This window comes from Haliotis asinina, chromosome 8, assembly GCF_037392515.1.
Source record: "Haliotis asinina isolate JCU_RB_2024 chromosome 8, JCU_Hal_asi_v2, whole genome shotgun sequence".
Classification (NCBI taxonomy): Eukaryota; Metazoa; Mollusca; class Gastropoda; order Lepetellida; family Haliotidae; genus Haliotis; species Haliotis asinina.
Window position 1 is genome coordinate 41,848,921 of NC_090287.1, and position 14,577 is coordinate 41,863,497.

Consider the following 14,577-nt stretch of genomic DNA (forward strand, 5'->3'; position numbering starts at 1 on the left):
GTGGCCATGGACGGTGAGATTATACCATCAGATCTGTAACCCTGTATTCTGAAGTGGCTATGGATGGTGAGATTATATCATCAGATCTGGAACCCTGTATTCTGCAGTGGCCATGGACGGTGAGATTATACCATCAGATCTGTAACCCTGTATTCTGAAGTGGCTATGGATGGTGAGATTATATCATCAGATCTGGAACCCTGTATTCTGCAGTGGCCATGGACAGTGAGATTATACCATCAGATCTGTAACCCTGTATTCTGCAGTGGTCATGGATGGTGAGATTATACCATCAGATCTGTATCCATGCACTTTCTTCACCAATGCACCCCACAATCATTTGTCTCTCTTTCACCCATAAGACACTCCATCCCCCCAGACTTCCAAGAAAACAAAGGGGGAAAACAACAATCTGATCAAGCTTCACCCCAACACTCCAGGTTATTTCCCCACAGAGCGGGGGCCTTCCTGGACACCTTTCCTATAGTGCTGCTACAGGCAGGTAACGTCACTCATATACTTAAAAAAAAAACACTTTCATTCTCAAATTTTATTAGACATAACAAACAAAACAATGTTGGCATCCATCCTGCCCGATGCTCATGGATTAATGAGATCATGTGCTGCTCCACACAGTGTTCACAGGACAGATATATATATACTTGGAGCAGGAAATGCACTCTCGACATGTTTCAAAAAACAAAATAAATAGCTTCGTTCAATATCAGACTTTGTAAGCATGACAGGCAGACTTTTCCTATTCGTCTACAGAGTCTTTGACAAAAATCCCGATAAGCAAGAGGGAATGTTTTTAACATTTTCTTTGGAAGTTTATCAGTTCTCAGAATATGTGCAGTTAGTGGTGACAATTAATCAGTCTTGCAGTTTAACTTATTTTGTGATGCACATATATGCTTATTTGAAATTTTACGTCTTTGAGGATAATTTATTTAACTTTTCCTTAAGCCCTGTTTACAAAGAGAACATAAAACAGATACTATTTAATAGTCTCGGTTTCACATTAATTGATAAACCATTATTTAAATGTCTTGAAGACTGGATTACTACCTTGTGTACAGAGGTAGAATATGTCATACATTAACAGCCAGTTGGAAATGTTACCGTTCATAACATACATACTTATGAATAGTGAAAAGGACTTTGGTTGAAAATCTGAAGAGTTTACACCGTGATGACACCAAAACTACAGGATTTATCGCTGTGATGTAATGGAAATAGGTCATCTCTGTGGATTAACTTCATATTCAAGGGAATTCAGAGAATGACGTTATAAAACTTCTAACCTGTGGACACTAGCCTATGCATAACTGACATGATGTAAATCCACTTAAGTACATGTGCAAGTACACCTCCTACTGTAGCATGCCTTTAAGTATTCTGGTGATTTGCAATATATATACTTCATTGTCTTTCTGCCCTCCTTTATGCTGATGATGAAAATGACTAGTGCACGCATGGGATGATTGACTACAATCAGTGAATTGCGTGAGATTGTTATGACTTTAAAGTGAAATGGTTCCTCATGGAACTCAGCAAGTAACTATTCTGTCCCTAATTATTATAGCACTGATGAAAACATGGTAGTAATGCCCCTGAGGTCTGTCAGTGGACTGTGTGGTCCAAGCTCCATAATTAACTCCATATATATGTAGTTTGAATATTGCTGAGTGGTGTATTATATGAATCTCTAGAATAGTTTTTTTTCAATCTCAGGTGAGAGTTATTCTTTAAGGAGAAGTTGTTTTGAACATTGATTTAAGCTTCACAAATTTACTTCCCCCGTTATGTATCTGTCTACAGTGCACTCTTTCTGGCTTTAGACTGACTAAAAAGTCTAAATTAGACAGCAGTCAGAGTTACACAGAATTTCCCACAAAGAAGGATTACGTCAGGACCGTAACTTCAGTCCGGTATATACAGCAATTCAAGAAAGACAGAGTCCAAGTTGGACAAAGTGCTCAAAAACTATAGCTGCCAACATAATAAATAAGGAACACTGAGCCCTGCAAACAATATCAGCTATAGAAAGGTATGCATTAAACCAACATTAAAGTACATAAATGTTTTAGAAAAACACAAATCAACAATCAATAAAGCTCATGAGCATTTTAGATGAACACCTGATACGGATTTCAACATGCAATAAAGTATATGAAAGTCTTAGAAGAACATACATACCTAACACAGATATATGTACACTGACATAATGATACATTTTTACTAACATGTTGATACATGTGCTATGACATAATCATACATTAACACTGACACAATCAGACATTTACACTGATACATCTACACTGACACAATCATTCATTTACAATGACACAATCATACATTTATGCTGACACAATCATACATTTACACTGACTGATAAATTTACACTGACAATCATACATTTACACTGACACATTTACACTGACACAATCATACATTTACACTGACACAATCATACATTTACAGTGACACTATCATGAATTTACACAGACACAATCATAAATTTACATGGATATGATGATATATTTACACTAACACAATTATACATTCTACCATGACTTCAGTAAATACTGGATTGTGATTCGTTAATTAAAGTCATTCAGAGGTATATAATCACCATATACACCTGTTATTTTCCAAAACAGTATATATATTTTTTTACAGGTATTAGTAATGTGGTTATGGTGAAATGGAGTTAAACATACAGTGTTTGGGCTTAACTCAAATTTTATGTGTCCTGTTTCAAACCAAATTAAGAGCTGTTATAATTTCACAATCTACCTCTGGTTTTCCAACACAGTGAGTTAATCTCCTAATTTACACCGATACAATGATACAAATAGAAATTTACAATGATACAGTTATATGAACATGCACACTTACATCCTACATGCAAAGTGTATACTACATTCCTGCACTACATCAGTTGGTCAGAGCAAGTGGCAGGATGATGATATGTTTTGATAGTTGTGAAGGAAATTGATGCTACAGTGAATGATGGATAATTTTGTTTTGGTCCTCAATATCTTTAAATGACTGACCTTGTTCAACTTACACCTGATGTGTACACTGTCATCTTGTTAACCCTCTGACTTACCCAAGCCCTAATCTTGACCCATATTCTGACACCATCACCTTCAACCCTACTCTAAGCTGTTCACCTGACTCTTTTATGAAATGTGGGGAAACCCCATACAACATAATAGCTACCTATCAATACAAATCTTCAGGGTTCAAAACAGAAAACAAGCGATTACAGTATTTCTGTGAGCTACTTCTCTGCAAGTGTTCACGGATATTTTTCCTGTCAGCAACAACTCGAAATGTATCTTTCTCTGAGATTCTCAGCTCAATATGTCTCTTCTGACCTTTAACTGTGACAGTTGGTTGTTTGTCTAGAAATATAATGACCCGTTTGTTTTCCAGCTTCTTTCTTTTGCATCGGACCTTCTTGAGAGGCAGCCTGATGTTGACTTTCAGCATGTCCTTGCCTTGACTTACAAATGAGTCATGATACATCTCGCTGAGATATCGGCGCTTCAGGTTACGGCATTTCATAGTTATTTGTAGTTCCCGTTGAAGCTTTAAGGTGCGTTTCCTCTTGATGGTGCACTGGATTGCTGAAAGAGAGATGATAATAATGACAACTTTTTCATTTATTGTTCCTCAGAGATGGTGCATTGATTTCCCATATGGGGAAGAGAGATATATCTTCCTTCACTCCTTGCACCTGTACTATTAAGTAACAACAGTATCTGTTAACTCTGGTAAATTAGGATATAGCCACTATGTCTGTAATCTTCCCAATGAAATTAATGAATCATTACATTTGACTTTTGCTGTATCAGTGGACTCTCATATGACATACCGAAGACAGCTCTCAGGGTACTTAACAATAAGTAATATGTAGATATTTCTGAAACAGGCAGTTCTAGAATTGCTTGGAGAATCACTGACCGTATCTTCGGAAGCACACTTGCACTTCAATGCCGTTAAGATCTTGCCATGTCCTTTTTTGACATAAATTTTCCACTGGATGTATATTCTTTTCCCTGTGAACGATTCCATTTGACTTGCACTGTCCTTTTGGGCGAGTAAACACCATTGTATTTCGACAGCATCTCTGTTTTCTGCGACCTTGACGGGGAACAACTGCATATGCCCCACAGCATGACTGGTTCCTGGGATTGTAGAGCTCCTTCCCACAGCAATACCTGAGCTGTGTGGTGTTGTACAGCCTCCCATTACAACATGTCTGCTCCATGCTGAAGTAGGGGGAGCTGCCACAACAGTCATCTCCATGGTCTACTATCGAGAACTGCTTGTTGCCACAACACAGTGTGACATCAGCATTGTGATAGGAGTTTCCACACTTCTTGTGACAGGGGTTGTCTGATGATTGTGTAGGGTAAGAGCTACTCCCACAGCATCTGAAGAACACAAAGCATCCTAGTTATATACCAGAGCCTGACAAGGTAGTTGAGAAAAAACGGAGTATCAATCCACTATATGCACTTGGCTTTCACATGGGAGGATGGATCAAATTAATACCTAAAATTAAAAGAAAGACAGAAAGGAAATTAGCATACAGGCTTCATCTCTCCTATATCACATACAGGTTCCTCTGTCCAAAGTCTCTTGTTCATTTTAGGGGGTGGTGCGGTAGACTTGTGGTGAAGGCATTTGCTTGTTTCACCAATGGCCAGCGCTTGATTCCCCGCATGAGTACAGTGATGGGTGAAGCCCAGGGTTTGGTGTCCCCTGCCATGATATTGCTGGAATACGGCATAAAACTACACTCACTCACTCACTCACTTCTCACACACTCACTCACGCACTCACTCATCCCAGGTATTTTTTTCTTTCAGGACAGAAACACATGCATGTACCATTCTCACTACAGTCACAATGGTTGAAGACAGTAGTGAAAACCCTTACTTCCACAGTAACCAGCAGACCAAAGATGTCTCGGGTGAGTGTGTTCCTAGTTCTGATCATACACCATCAAACTACAGCCTCAGCGTCTGCCCACCCATCCACTACCACATAACTATGTCCTTCACTACTGTCAAGTTTAATCTACTCACTCTGCTTCATTGATGGAGGTGTTGTGGACCTGACCCTGGCAGCACATCTGGCTGGCCTCACTGTAGACCGTCTGCTTCTGACCCCAGCGACAACAGCCAAGAGTGTCTCCTGGAGGGAAGTGATGGACTTCACCGCCACAACACACAGCCTTCTTGTCGTTGTATTGGTCATGGCCACAGTAACGGGTATTACCTTTCTGCTTGGTCAGAACTTCACCTTCCACACACACCTACACAGACAATCACAATGCAGTATTCTGGTTCTACAAACTGAAGCCTATCTCATAGTAACTAGGTTTGATTGGATTATGTATACTACAGTATCTATATTCCTCGGACCATATCTAACAATAACAAAATTGCTTGGACCATATTTCACAATAACTGTATTTCTTTAGATCATATCACACAATGATTCTACAACCATATTTAGACTTAAAAATGGTCATAATGAAGACAATATTTTTGTGTCTTATCTACGAAACCCAATTCCACCAAATATGAAGATACCAACCTTCTCCGTGCTGTTGTATGTGGCAAACTGGTTTGAGTAATAGATGAAACAGCATGCGTCATGACCTTCCTTGAGTTCCACCTGTGTATTACCACAACATATCTTGTTCGGTGCCAGCTTGGCTCCTCCACAACAAGTGCTCCCTTTCTTAAGCACCCCCGATGGAGAACCTACAATGAACAGGTTATCAAATATCTCTAGTTTACATCACAACCAACATTATCTGCCATCAAAACAGATGTTGTCCATTTTATCACACATACAAATGAATATGTATTTTTCATTAAACAAATAATTATTGTAATCACAGTTGAAAAACATTCTGTGTTGCAATCTAGACCTCATGGAAAGTAAAGTAAGGTCCAGGAGTGCCGTATCAACAAATGCCACCATATATCTGTAAGTTTGCTGAATGCGGCATAAAGCTAAACTCACTCCTAACAACTATGAATCCAGTGTACATGTGGATTTTCACTCCCAGCAAGTTCACATTCTCTTATGGTGACGGTGATACCAATCTTATTACACCTAAGGCACTGATTGTGAATAGAGGGTGACCACAAGGCAGTAAAGTGAACTATACTCTCTCAAAAACCATTTGAATGATAGTATAGTGTATAAGGTGATGTACCTTCACAGCAGAAGTGTGTGTCCTCCTTATAGGGATTTCCATCACAACATCCCTGACTTTTTCCATCTATCTTCTGCCCCCAACAGCAAGTGTCATGGCGGCTAGACCTTGGCCAGGTGTTGCCAGCACAACATAACTCTGTTGTGGTGTTGTAATACCCTGGAAACAACCGGCCTTTATTAAATATACTCTTCAAAAGAAGTAGGGGATAATGAACTTTCAGTTTTTATAGGCAGTGTAAATGTTAACAAACGTTTCAAGGACAGACATCTTATGAATGCACCACCATTTCCCTCTATTACCACTCCTACACATAATGCACATGCACGATGCAGTAGCCCCATAAACGTGCATGGGGTCCCATTCTTGATTTTAACGTTTTTCCAAGAAGGTTGAGAAATCACTTACTACATTAATTTTGACCCTCATTTTGCATCACACATTTGTTAGTGTTTGTTTCTAGTTGTTTGTTTTAAAATGAAAATCATATACATGCAAATTACATGCCATACACCAATCATCTTTCAAAAGCGACTACATTCCAAATGACCATGGTTGTAAGGAAGTACAAATGGTGATGCACTCTCAAAACATTCAATAATATCATATCAACATTGATTGACGCCGAAAATCTTATATATATATATAAATATATGAAATATAATAATATAAAAATGAAGATCCCCTACTTTTTTTTAAGAGTACGGATATATTTCACACATTCCTGACTCATGTCAGTAGAATGAAGAAAGTGCAAGCTTCACACTTATGTCTGGCAACATGATAAAATTTGAAAAGTTGTCAAATTCACATTTTTACACATCAGACACATTGTCATTTGAGCAATGCCATTTTGTAGGGCTGGTTGACTATATGACCAAAACATCACATGACAGTTTTGTTGACTGTCACTGGTTGTTTCTAAACAACACAAGTTTGACAACACTGCACACATCAAACTCGAGTTTGACGACACCAAAGGTTTTCTGGAAAAGTTGTGAGAATAGAGACCGATCCTATCACGCTACAAGAGGTTGACAACTTTGAAACCGATGTTGATGTTGGCAACATGTGTTGTCCAGTTTCAGTTTGCCATGTGAAGGCTGCTTATTGGAATAAATACAGCACATATAATATAATGTACCCCACCTGTGGTGCTACCCACACAACATCCCAAGTGGTCATCAAGCGGGATAACAACCTCAGCTCTGTGATCCTGGGAACAGCAGACTTCGTGGTTCATATTGTACCCAACTGTGCCACAACACCCCACCTGAGGGTTTCTTTTGGCCTGGTCTTCAGGGTCCAGGTAGGGTTGATCATAGATTTTGTCTGAAATCACATCTCAGGTAATTAAGTACTTGTGTTAAGGTAGCCAGTTCATAAACAGAAAATCTGTCTTCCCAAGTCATTCATTTGCAAAGAAGATTTTAGACTGAAAATAACCAGTGTAATCTTTTCCTGCTATGTTTCATTGCAAACTAATCCAAACTAATAACAAGCATGGTGAAATATCACTTATCCTGTAGCTAGAAGTTGTATATGCAGCTATCTTAAGCTGCATTCTAAAATGGGTTGAAGGTGTATCCTCACTGTAGAACAACTAAACAACAGTCCATGAAACACACTCAGAAACTGATTGCTTATGACTTTCTTTTGGACACGCCTTTGGGGTTAGAACTGATCATCTGTAAACCCACGCTTGTTGTAAGAGGCAACTAACAAGATCAGGTGGTCATACTCCATGATTTAAATGACATGTCATCGTATCCCAGCTGTGTAGAGTAGATCTGGGCTCATGCTGTTCACCTGTCTGGTCACCTGTGTGCGGTGTAAAACAAAACTCATTCACTCCCATTTCTAAAGGGACGATGACGTAGCCGTGTGGTTAAGGTGAGGTTAGGGCAGTGTCATCGGAAGCTACAGTTGTCGGTTACACTCACCGTCACAACATGTCTTTTCTCTGAGGGAGATGATCTTGCCATCACAGAACTCGTCCTGTTTGTTGACTGCAATAGGATTGCGTGCGTTGCCCGTGACGTTCCAGCGGCACTTCTGCAGGGAGATGTCGACCACCAGGTGACCACAGCATCCGTAGTGTTCTCCGCGGACGTGTTTACTGACCACTGCGGGGACATCTTCGTTTTCACAACACATCTGCTGAGTAACGTTGATATACTCCGTGCCGCAACAACCCATATCTGGAACATAGCCGAAACTCGAATACATCTCCATAATAGTGGCTCGACACAAAGATTAGCTAAGATACATAGCGTTCACTACATGAACGCTATGCCGCACCTCCATAGGCCGCAATGGTGGAAATCCTTTGTCGCACTTTCGCGCACTCGTTACGACTATTGCGCACGACTAAAACTTATCATAGAACTTATCGAACTTCCCTATGCTCATGTTGTTGGTCACTGGATTGTCTGGTCCAGACTCGATTATTCACAGACCGCCGCCATATAGCTGGAATATTGCTGAGTGCGGCGTAAAACTAAACTCACTCACTCACTCACTCACTCACTCACTTAATTTTTTACCACTTTACTCAGTGAAACACAGCTGGAATAGACTCAATACATACATTACGGGCGACTGAATGATTAAACTGTAGGCCTTTCCGTAAAGGCTGCACAGCTACTTGGTGTCACTGTCCTTAGTACAGAGCCACTAGGTGTCACTCTCCTCGGACATGGCTTGTCGTTGGTCACATTTCTGACCACTGGTAAGGATGGCCCATAACCATGTTAACTGTACTGGTTGACAGATTTGAAAAATACAGAAGGAACCAGGTGTTACTGGTTACCATTCGCGATTGAGTGAGTGAGTGAGTTCAGTTTTACGCCACACTCAGCAGTTATATGGAAAAGGAAATATATATTTCTTGCAATACAAGGCGTCGTTAGTATGCGAATTTAACACCTCTCCCACTTTGGTAGTATTCTAAATTTTGGAAAGGAACCGTATCCTGTAACTCGTGATAATCTACAATCTAATCTGTTAGAGCTTCCCTGTTGTAACTCACCTGGGTGTCTACGATGACTTTTACCGCCGCAACAGACCGTCGTCTCCAGAGGGATTTTAGTTTTACCGCAACACCCATACTCCACTCCGTCCTCGTCGAACCTGTCGCACATAGTGTCTTCACAACACAGACTCTGGCTGTCGTAGTAGACTGCATCTACAACACAAACCATCAGCACCACGCTACAGCACCACCGTGACAACATTTTCTTACCTGCTTGCAGCTTTGATTTGCAGTAATTAAACAAGAAGGGAGTGCAAACTTAAGTATTTATACCGTTTTCCTCATTGATTGAATCGGGACGTACAAAAAGCATGGGGATTTCCAGTTTCGACAAACATGCTATCGAATGTTGCGAAAGGAGGGTGACACATGAGGCGAATACATCCGCCTGCCAGTGGCAGGTCAAGGGTACGCGTGCCCTACATCTAGAGCGGGTGTGGATCGGATGTTTTCAACAATATGATCATGATCTTATGAACCGGGCACCACTCCCACATACGAAACTGTAGGGAAATACAGATAGGAAAACACACTCTAAAAGTACTTTAGATACGTGGTTCATTGTGTAAACCTGACGAGTCAAGACGGTGTGTTAGCGAGATAGCTGTGCCTGACGTAAGGTGCATGTAATACATACAATAAACAAAGCGATTCCACAAATACCACAAGGGAATGTCGGCGTAACGATAAAAGGGGTGCCGTGTTTCCACCACTAAGTGTCTGTCCGCTAATTCTTTCAACGGGCTTCAAACCGCGCGCTTGTTACGCTTACTGAGTGAGTGAGTGAGTGAGTGAGAAAGTGAGTTTAGTTTGGCGCCGCACTCCAGCAATAAATATTCCAGTTTATGGCGACGGTCTGTAAATAATCGAGTCTAAACCAGACAATCCAGTGATCAGCAGGATGTGCATCGACCGGCGCAATTGGGAACCGATGACGTGTCAACCATGTCAGCAATCCTGACCAAGTCACCCAATCCCGATAGTCGCCTCTTACGACAAGCAGAGTCACCTGTTATGGCAAGCATGGGTTGCAGAAGACCTATTCTACCCTGGGACCTTCAGGGGTTTATTACGCTTACTGGGTGTAATTTAATGTTATTAAGCGTTACGTCAAAGTTAAAACTGTAAACTAGTGTGTCAATGCATGATTTTTTTAAATATATGAGTTAAAATTTACTCAGTCGATAAACAATTTCTGTGGACTTCTGGTGTCTTCAAGAATTAAACATTAACGATGAACACTGACACACTTGTTTACATCTCCCAGTCGCTGTGACTTGCGTAACACACACTAGCAATTTTTCGTATCGGGGGAGAAAACATTTATCTAAGAAAAAAAACCCAGCTGATTTCTTAAACCGCCACTATACAGCCGGTGCTTATCAGAGGGAACACGGTAGTTTCAGTCCGATAAGGCCAGTGTGTGACGACCTATCTGTATAATCGCTGAGGCCATTCAGCTGGGCTATAGGTTTGATTGGTTGTTGACACTATATGACAGTGACCTGTAAATAATCGACCCCGCAACAGATATTTCAGTAATTGACGTCATGAGCATCGATACTCGTATGGGTCTGAGTGACTTGTAACTGAGTCACCGACCTTGATCACTCTATGCAGCTGTTTGTTGAGGTTTCTATATTCGCGCACACATTCCGCAAAACCAGTCGGTAACTAATCCATGTAAATCACAGGCAAAGTCAGAGCTAAGTCATATTCGATTAGGGGCGGTGTGGTAGCCTAATGGCTAAAGCGTCACGCTTAAGACCCTTTTTCGACTCTCTACATGCGTACAATGTGTGAAGCCCATTTCGACTGTCCCCTGCCGTGATAGTGCTGGAATATTACTAAAAGCGGCACAAAACCGTAAAACTCACACACTCATACGACCGACGCCACCCGAGACAACAAACCTCCTTGCACCTGAATCGTTTAAGTGTTATTCGCATTGGATTCAGCCAGACGACACACCCTACACATCAGCCTCCAGATAAGCATGCAGGAAGGAACGTTATTGTTAGAATACCTACTTGTTGCATGTCTGCTAGTACTCACTAGTAACTTGATTATTCGACGGTTAGTACTCACTAGTAACCAGATTATTCGACGGCTAGCACTCACTAGTTACTCGATCATTCGACGGCTAATACTCTCTAGTTGCTCGCCTATTCGTCTTCTATTCGACTGTTAGCGTTATTACCTCCACAGCATTTCTTCCCCGGTGTCTTTTTCTCCAGCTCTCCCCCACAACATAGTCGTTCGTGGTGGCGGTACTGTTTCCACGCTCCATCCACAAAACACTCGCTTACTGTTTCACTGCCAGAAGCCAGCTTGTCTGAAAATAATCTCAATTAGTTTTATGAACGTGACAAATCTATTGTTACTGCCCATATCAAAATTAACACAACCAGGGCTATTATAATGTTTATGTAATTATGATAATAAGAAATATTGTTAGGGATAACATTGGAAGTTTTGATTATAACAATGGAGACGATGAAATCCATGGCTGTGGGTTCAAGGGTAGGTAGGTGTGTGGATGGGAAAGGTAGGTAGGTGGATAGGTAGATAGTTTGGTTGATAGGTGGTTTTCGGGAACGGTAGGAAGGAATGCTGACCTTGAATCCGAAAAGGCCCGTATGCATCAAACTTTTAACAGTCTGTTATATTTATGTACATCTAAATAATGTTTGAATAGGGAAGCCCAACGTGGCTCTCAGTGTGCACTGGGCCATACATTAAATATTGTAAAGGCGTTTTTGGTTTGAGAGAGAGAGCACCTTTTTTAGATCGTGACTCGGTATTTTATGAGCTGGACATTCAATAAGCTAGTACTGGGCCGTTTCTGGGCAATGTAACTTTCAGAAAAGAGGAGAGGTGTGTTAGATAAAATACTTCTGTGTTTCCCACAAACCACAATGGGCGACGAATTTTGAAGTGTATATTTACTGTTGTACATTCAGAGTTCTTGTGTCAACAAGTAGTTTTACCATCCCATTACTTTTGACAAGATACATTGTTGGAGATGAACTGACAAACATGTAATCTCTTGGAACTTGCTAAATATATTCAATATCTGTCTGCTCTTTGTTGCACCACATCTCAGAAAGTTATGGGTGTCTCTAAGAACATGACCAATGCAGTTATCTCCCTTACACTATTCATCCGTTTTCGTTACGTGCACTTTGATTCACTTGGTTGTGCTGGTCACAACTTGTCATGATCAATAGTCAGGACCCAGAACGCTATTTACTTCTCATCATTCGATGGTCGAGGGCTTACTTTCAAGCCACAGCCGAAGAATGTTTTATTATACATATAAACCGTCACTGATGGCTTATTAGATGATTATGTAATATAACCACAGAACAGTAAAGCGCTAGTAAAATCCCATGCGGTTCTTAACTTGCTAGGGATAACATTTGCACTTTAAACTAGATCATCGACGATATTTTCAACTGGTTTCAAACACTCACAGACCATCTGAATTCGAACGCTGATGTTGATGTTGATATAGAGATAGGAAAGAATAAAACCTGGGAATGGGCCTTACGTATAAGAAGTAAAACCGGAAAATAGGTCGTATTTACAATGAGTAAAACCTGGGAGCAAACACAAACCTCAGTTGTGGTTATCCCGGGGTACATAAGCCATGTCTAATACGCCGTGAGTGAGAGGCGCCCTTCAGGTTTATGAAAGGTCTTATCGAACTTCAAACGTAATATCCATATTGGCATAAAAAGTTCCAATGTATGGATCGCATAAATTATTGAGCTCAAAACATTTAAGTAAATATACGTAAAAATACTCAAACGAGCTTCCATTCTGGAACGCTACTTTTGGTACAGTCACCTGGAGGGTATTTCATAAAAATGTACTTAGTGACAGCACTACGAAACAGTAACAGTTCAAATGACTTTACAGTGAAGCTAAAAATAACCACCCCTACGTGTATTCTGTTCATATACTACTTATTGCATCAACCTACAAATGAATACCATGTGGGACCGTAACCTGCTTCGATGATATTGTTTCTCTTCTTGTTGTACCACACTGTCACATCCACGCCAGCAGATATTCGTAGAAACACGTCATCATAAAGGCAGGTACTTTCCGACATTAGCACAATTCTCTCTATGCTTGGCGATAGCTGGCATATTATACGTGCGCTTCAATTACATCTCTCTCTCTCTCTCTCTCTCTCTCCCTCTCTCTCTCTCCCTCTCTCTCTCTCTCTCTCAAAAGATACCATACAAAGTCACAAATTGTCAAACAAAGCATTTCTTTCCGAAATTCTTTACAAGCAAGGCATATCAAACAGAGATACATCAACACATCTCTGCCCTACTTATTCGTTATTCTTTAGACATAAACCAGCTGCCCTGAAATAAATAACAGTTCGCTACAAATTTGAAGAAAGCTATCTCTGTGGCTGAAGAAACCTCTTAAAGTATCTTTATAGCTTAATATATCGGGAACCGGTTTCAAGTGCAGCTATCCAGTGTCTAAAGTGGGACTAAACCAGCACCGATCCACGACAGTTTGTAAAAGCCAGATAAATCCAAAACTGTGTGAGTTAAGTATCACCACAGGAGCCCACGTGTGGTCACCAGAACTATCTTGAGGTATCGCATTCATAATATAAAATATGGCTTGTCCTTAACATAGGCCACTATTTAATAGTTCGAATGTAGGAAATGATCTTAACTGGAATTCATGCACATTCTTCATTTATTTATACATACCTCTGACACTTACACATGTATTTGCGGAATTTGGTTGTTAAATAGATTTGATAATACTTCCCAAAGGTAGATGTCCAAATTTTCGTATTAAAAGCAATTTTTCAGTGTCATGTAGCTACCAAAGAGTTCTTTGCAATTGCAATCTGTGGTGAGATATTTAAGTTTACAAAGGAAGAAAGGTTTTAATATTCGATCTGTTTTATTATATTGGTCAACGATTAAATCTGACTCTCTCTTTTGTGAGATATGTAGGAAACAAAAACATTGTCAAAGTATGTATCATATACACTTATGGACAAAGATGGACTTTTACACAAAATAATGGTGTCGATATATTTTAACTGCAAATTGTTTGGTGGGATAAATCCGCGAACAGAAATATTTTCTCCAAGGAGCACCATATTCAACCAGATCAAAATAGATTTCACTTACCTCCATTTAGTATGAGGCTGGCGATAGCTAAAAGGGTGATCGCACTCATTTTTTAGACAACATGGAAAACTTTGGGTTAAAGTTGATCTCATCGGAGTTTTGTGCGGAATGCTTCG

The 14,577-nt window shown here is 40.3% G+C and overlaps 1 protein-coding gene across 1 annotated transcript; it reads right to left on the minus strand.

Moving 5' to 3' along the window:
• Window positions 1-535: 535 nt before the first annotated feature.
• Window positions 536-14,571, minus strand: LOC137294970 (uncharacterized). Its single transcript, XM_067826204.1, has 11 exons — window positions 14,462-14,571; window positions 11,485-11,619; window positions 10,543-10,554; window positions 9,282-9,431; window positions 8,194-8,451; window positions 7,400-7,582; window positions 6,251-6,409; window positions 5,620-5,789; window positions 5,106-5,335; window positions 3,976-4,448; window positions 536-3,638 (listed from the first exon to the last, which is right to left on the minus strand). Exons 1-11 carry the CDS (start codon window positions 14,508-14,510, stop codon window positions 3,232-3,234), a joined length of 2,226 nt encoding a protein of 741 aa, XP_067682305.1. The 5' UTR covers window positions 14,511-14,571; the 3' UTR covers window positions 536-3,231.
• Between the last annotated feature and the right edge of the window lie 6 nt (window positions 14,572-14,577).

Bases quoted from the DNA above. Each gene is read 5' to 3' on its own strand.
- LOC137294970 (XM_067826204.1), bottom strand. From the start codon at position 14,510: ATGAGTGCGATCACCCTTTTAGCTATCGCCAGCCTCATACTAAATGGA. The intron at 11,620-14,461 runs GTAAGTGAAATC...GATTATTTTCAG, and splicing joins CAGCCTCATACTAAATGGAG to ACAAGCTGGCTTCTGGCAGT. The intron at 6,410-7,399 runs GTGGGGTACATT...GGTTGTTTCCAG, and splicing joins TTGTGTGGGTAGCACCACAG to GGTATTACAACACCACAACA.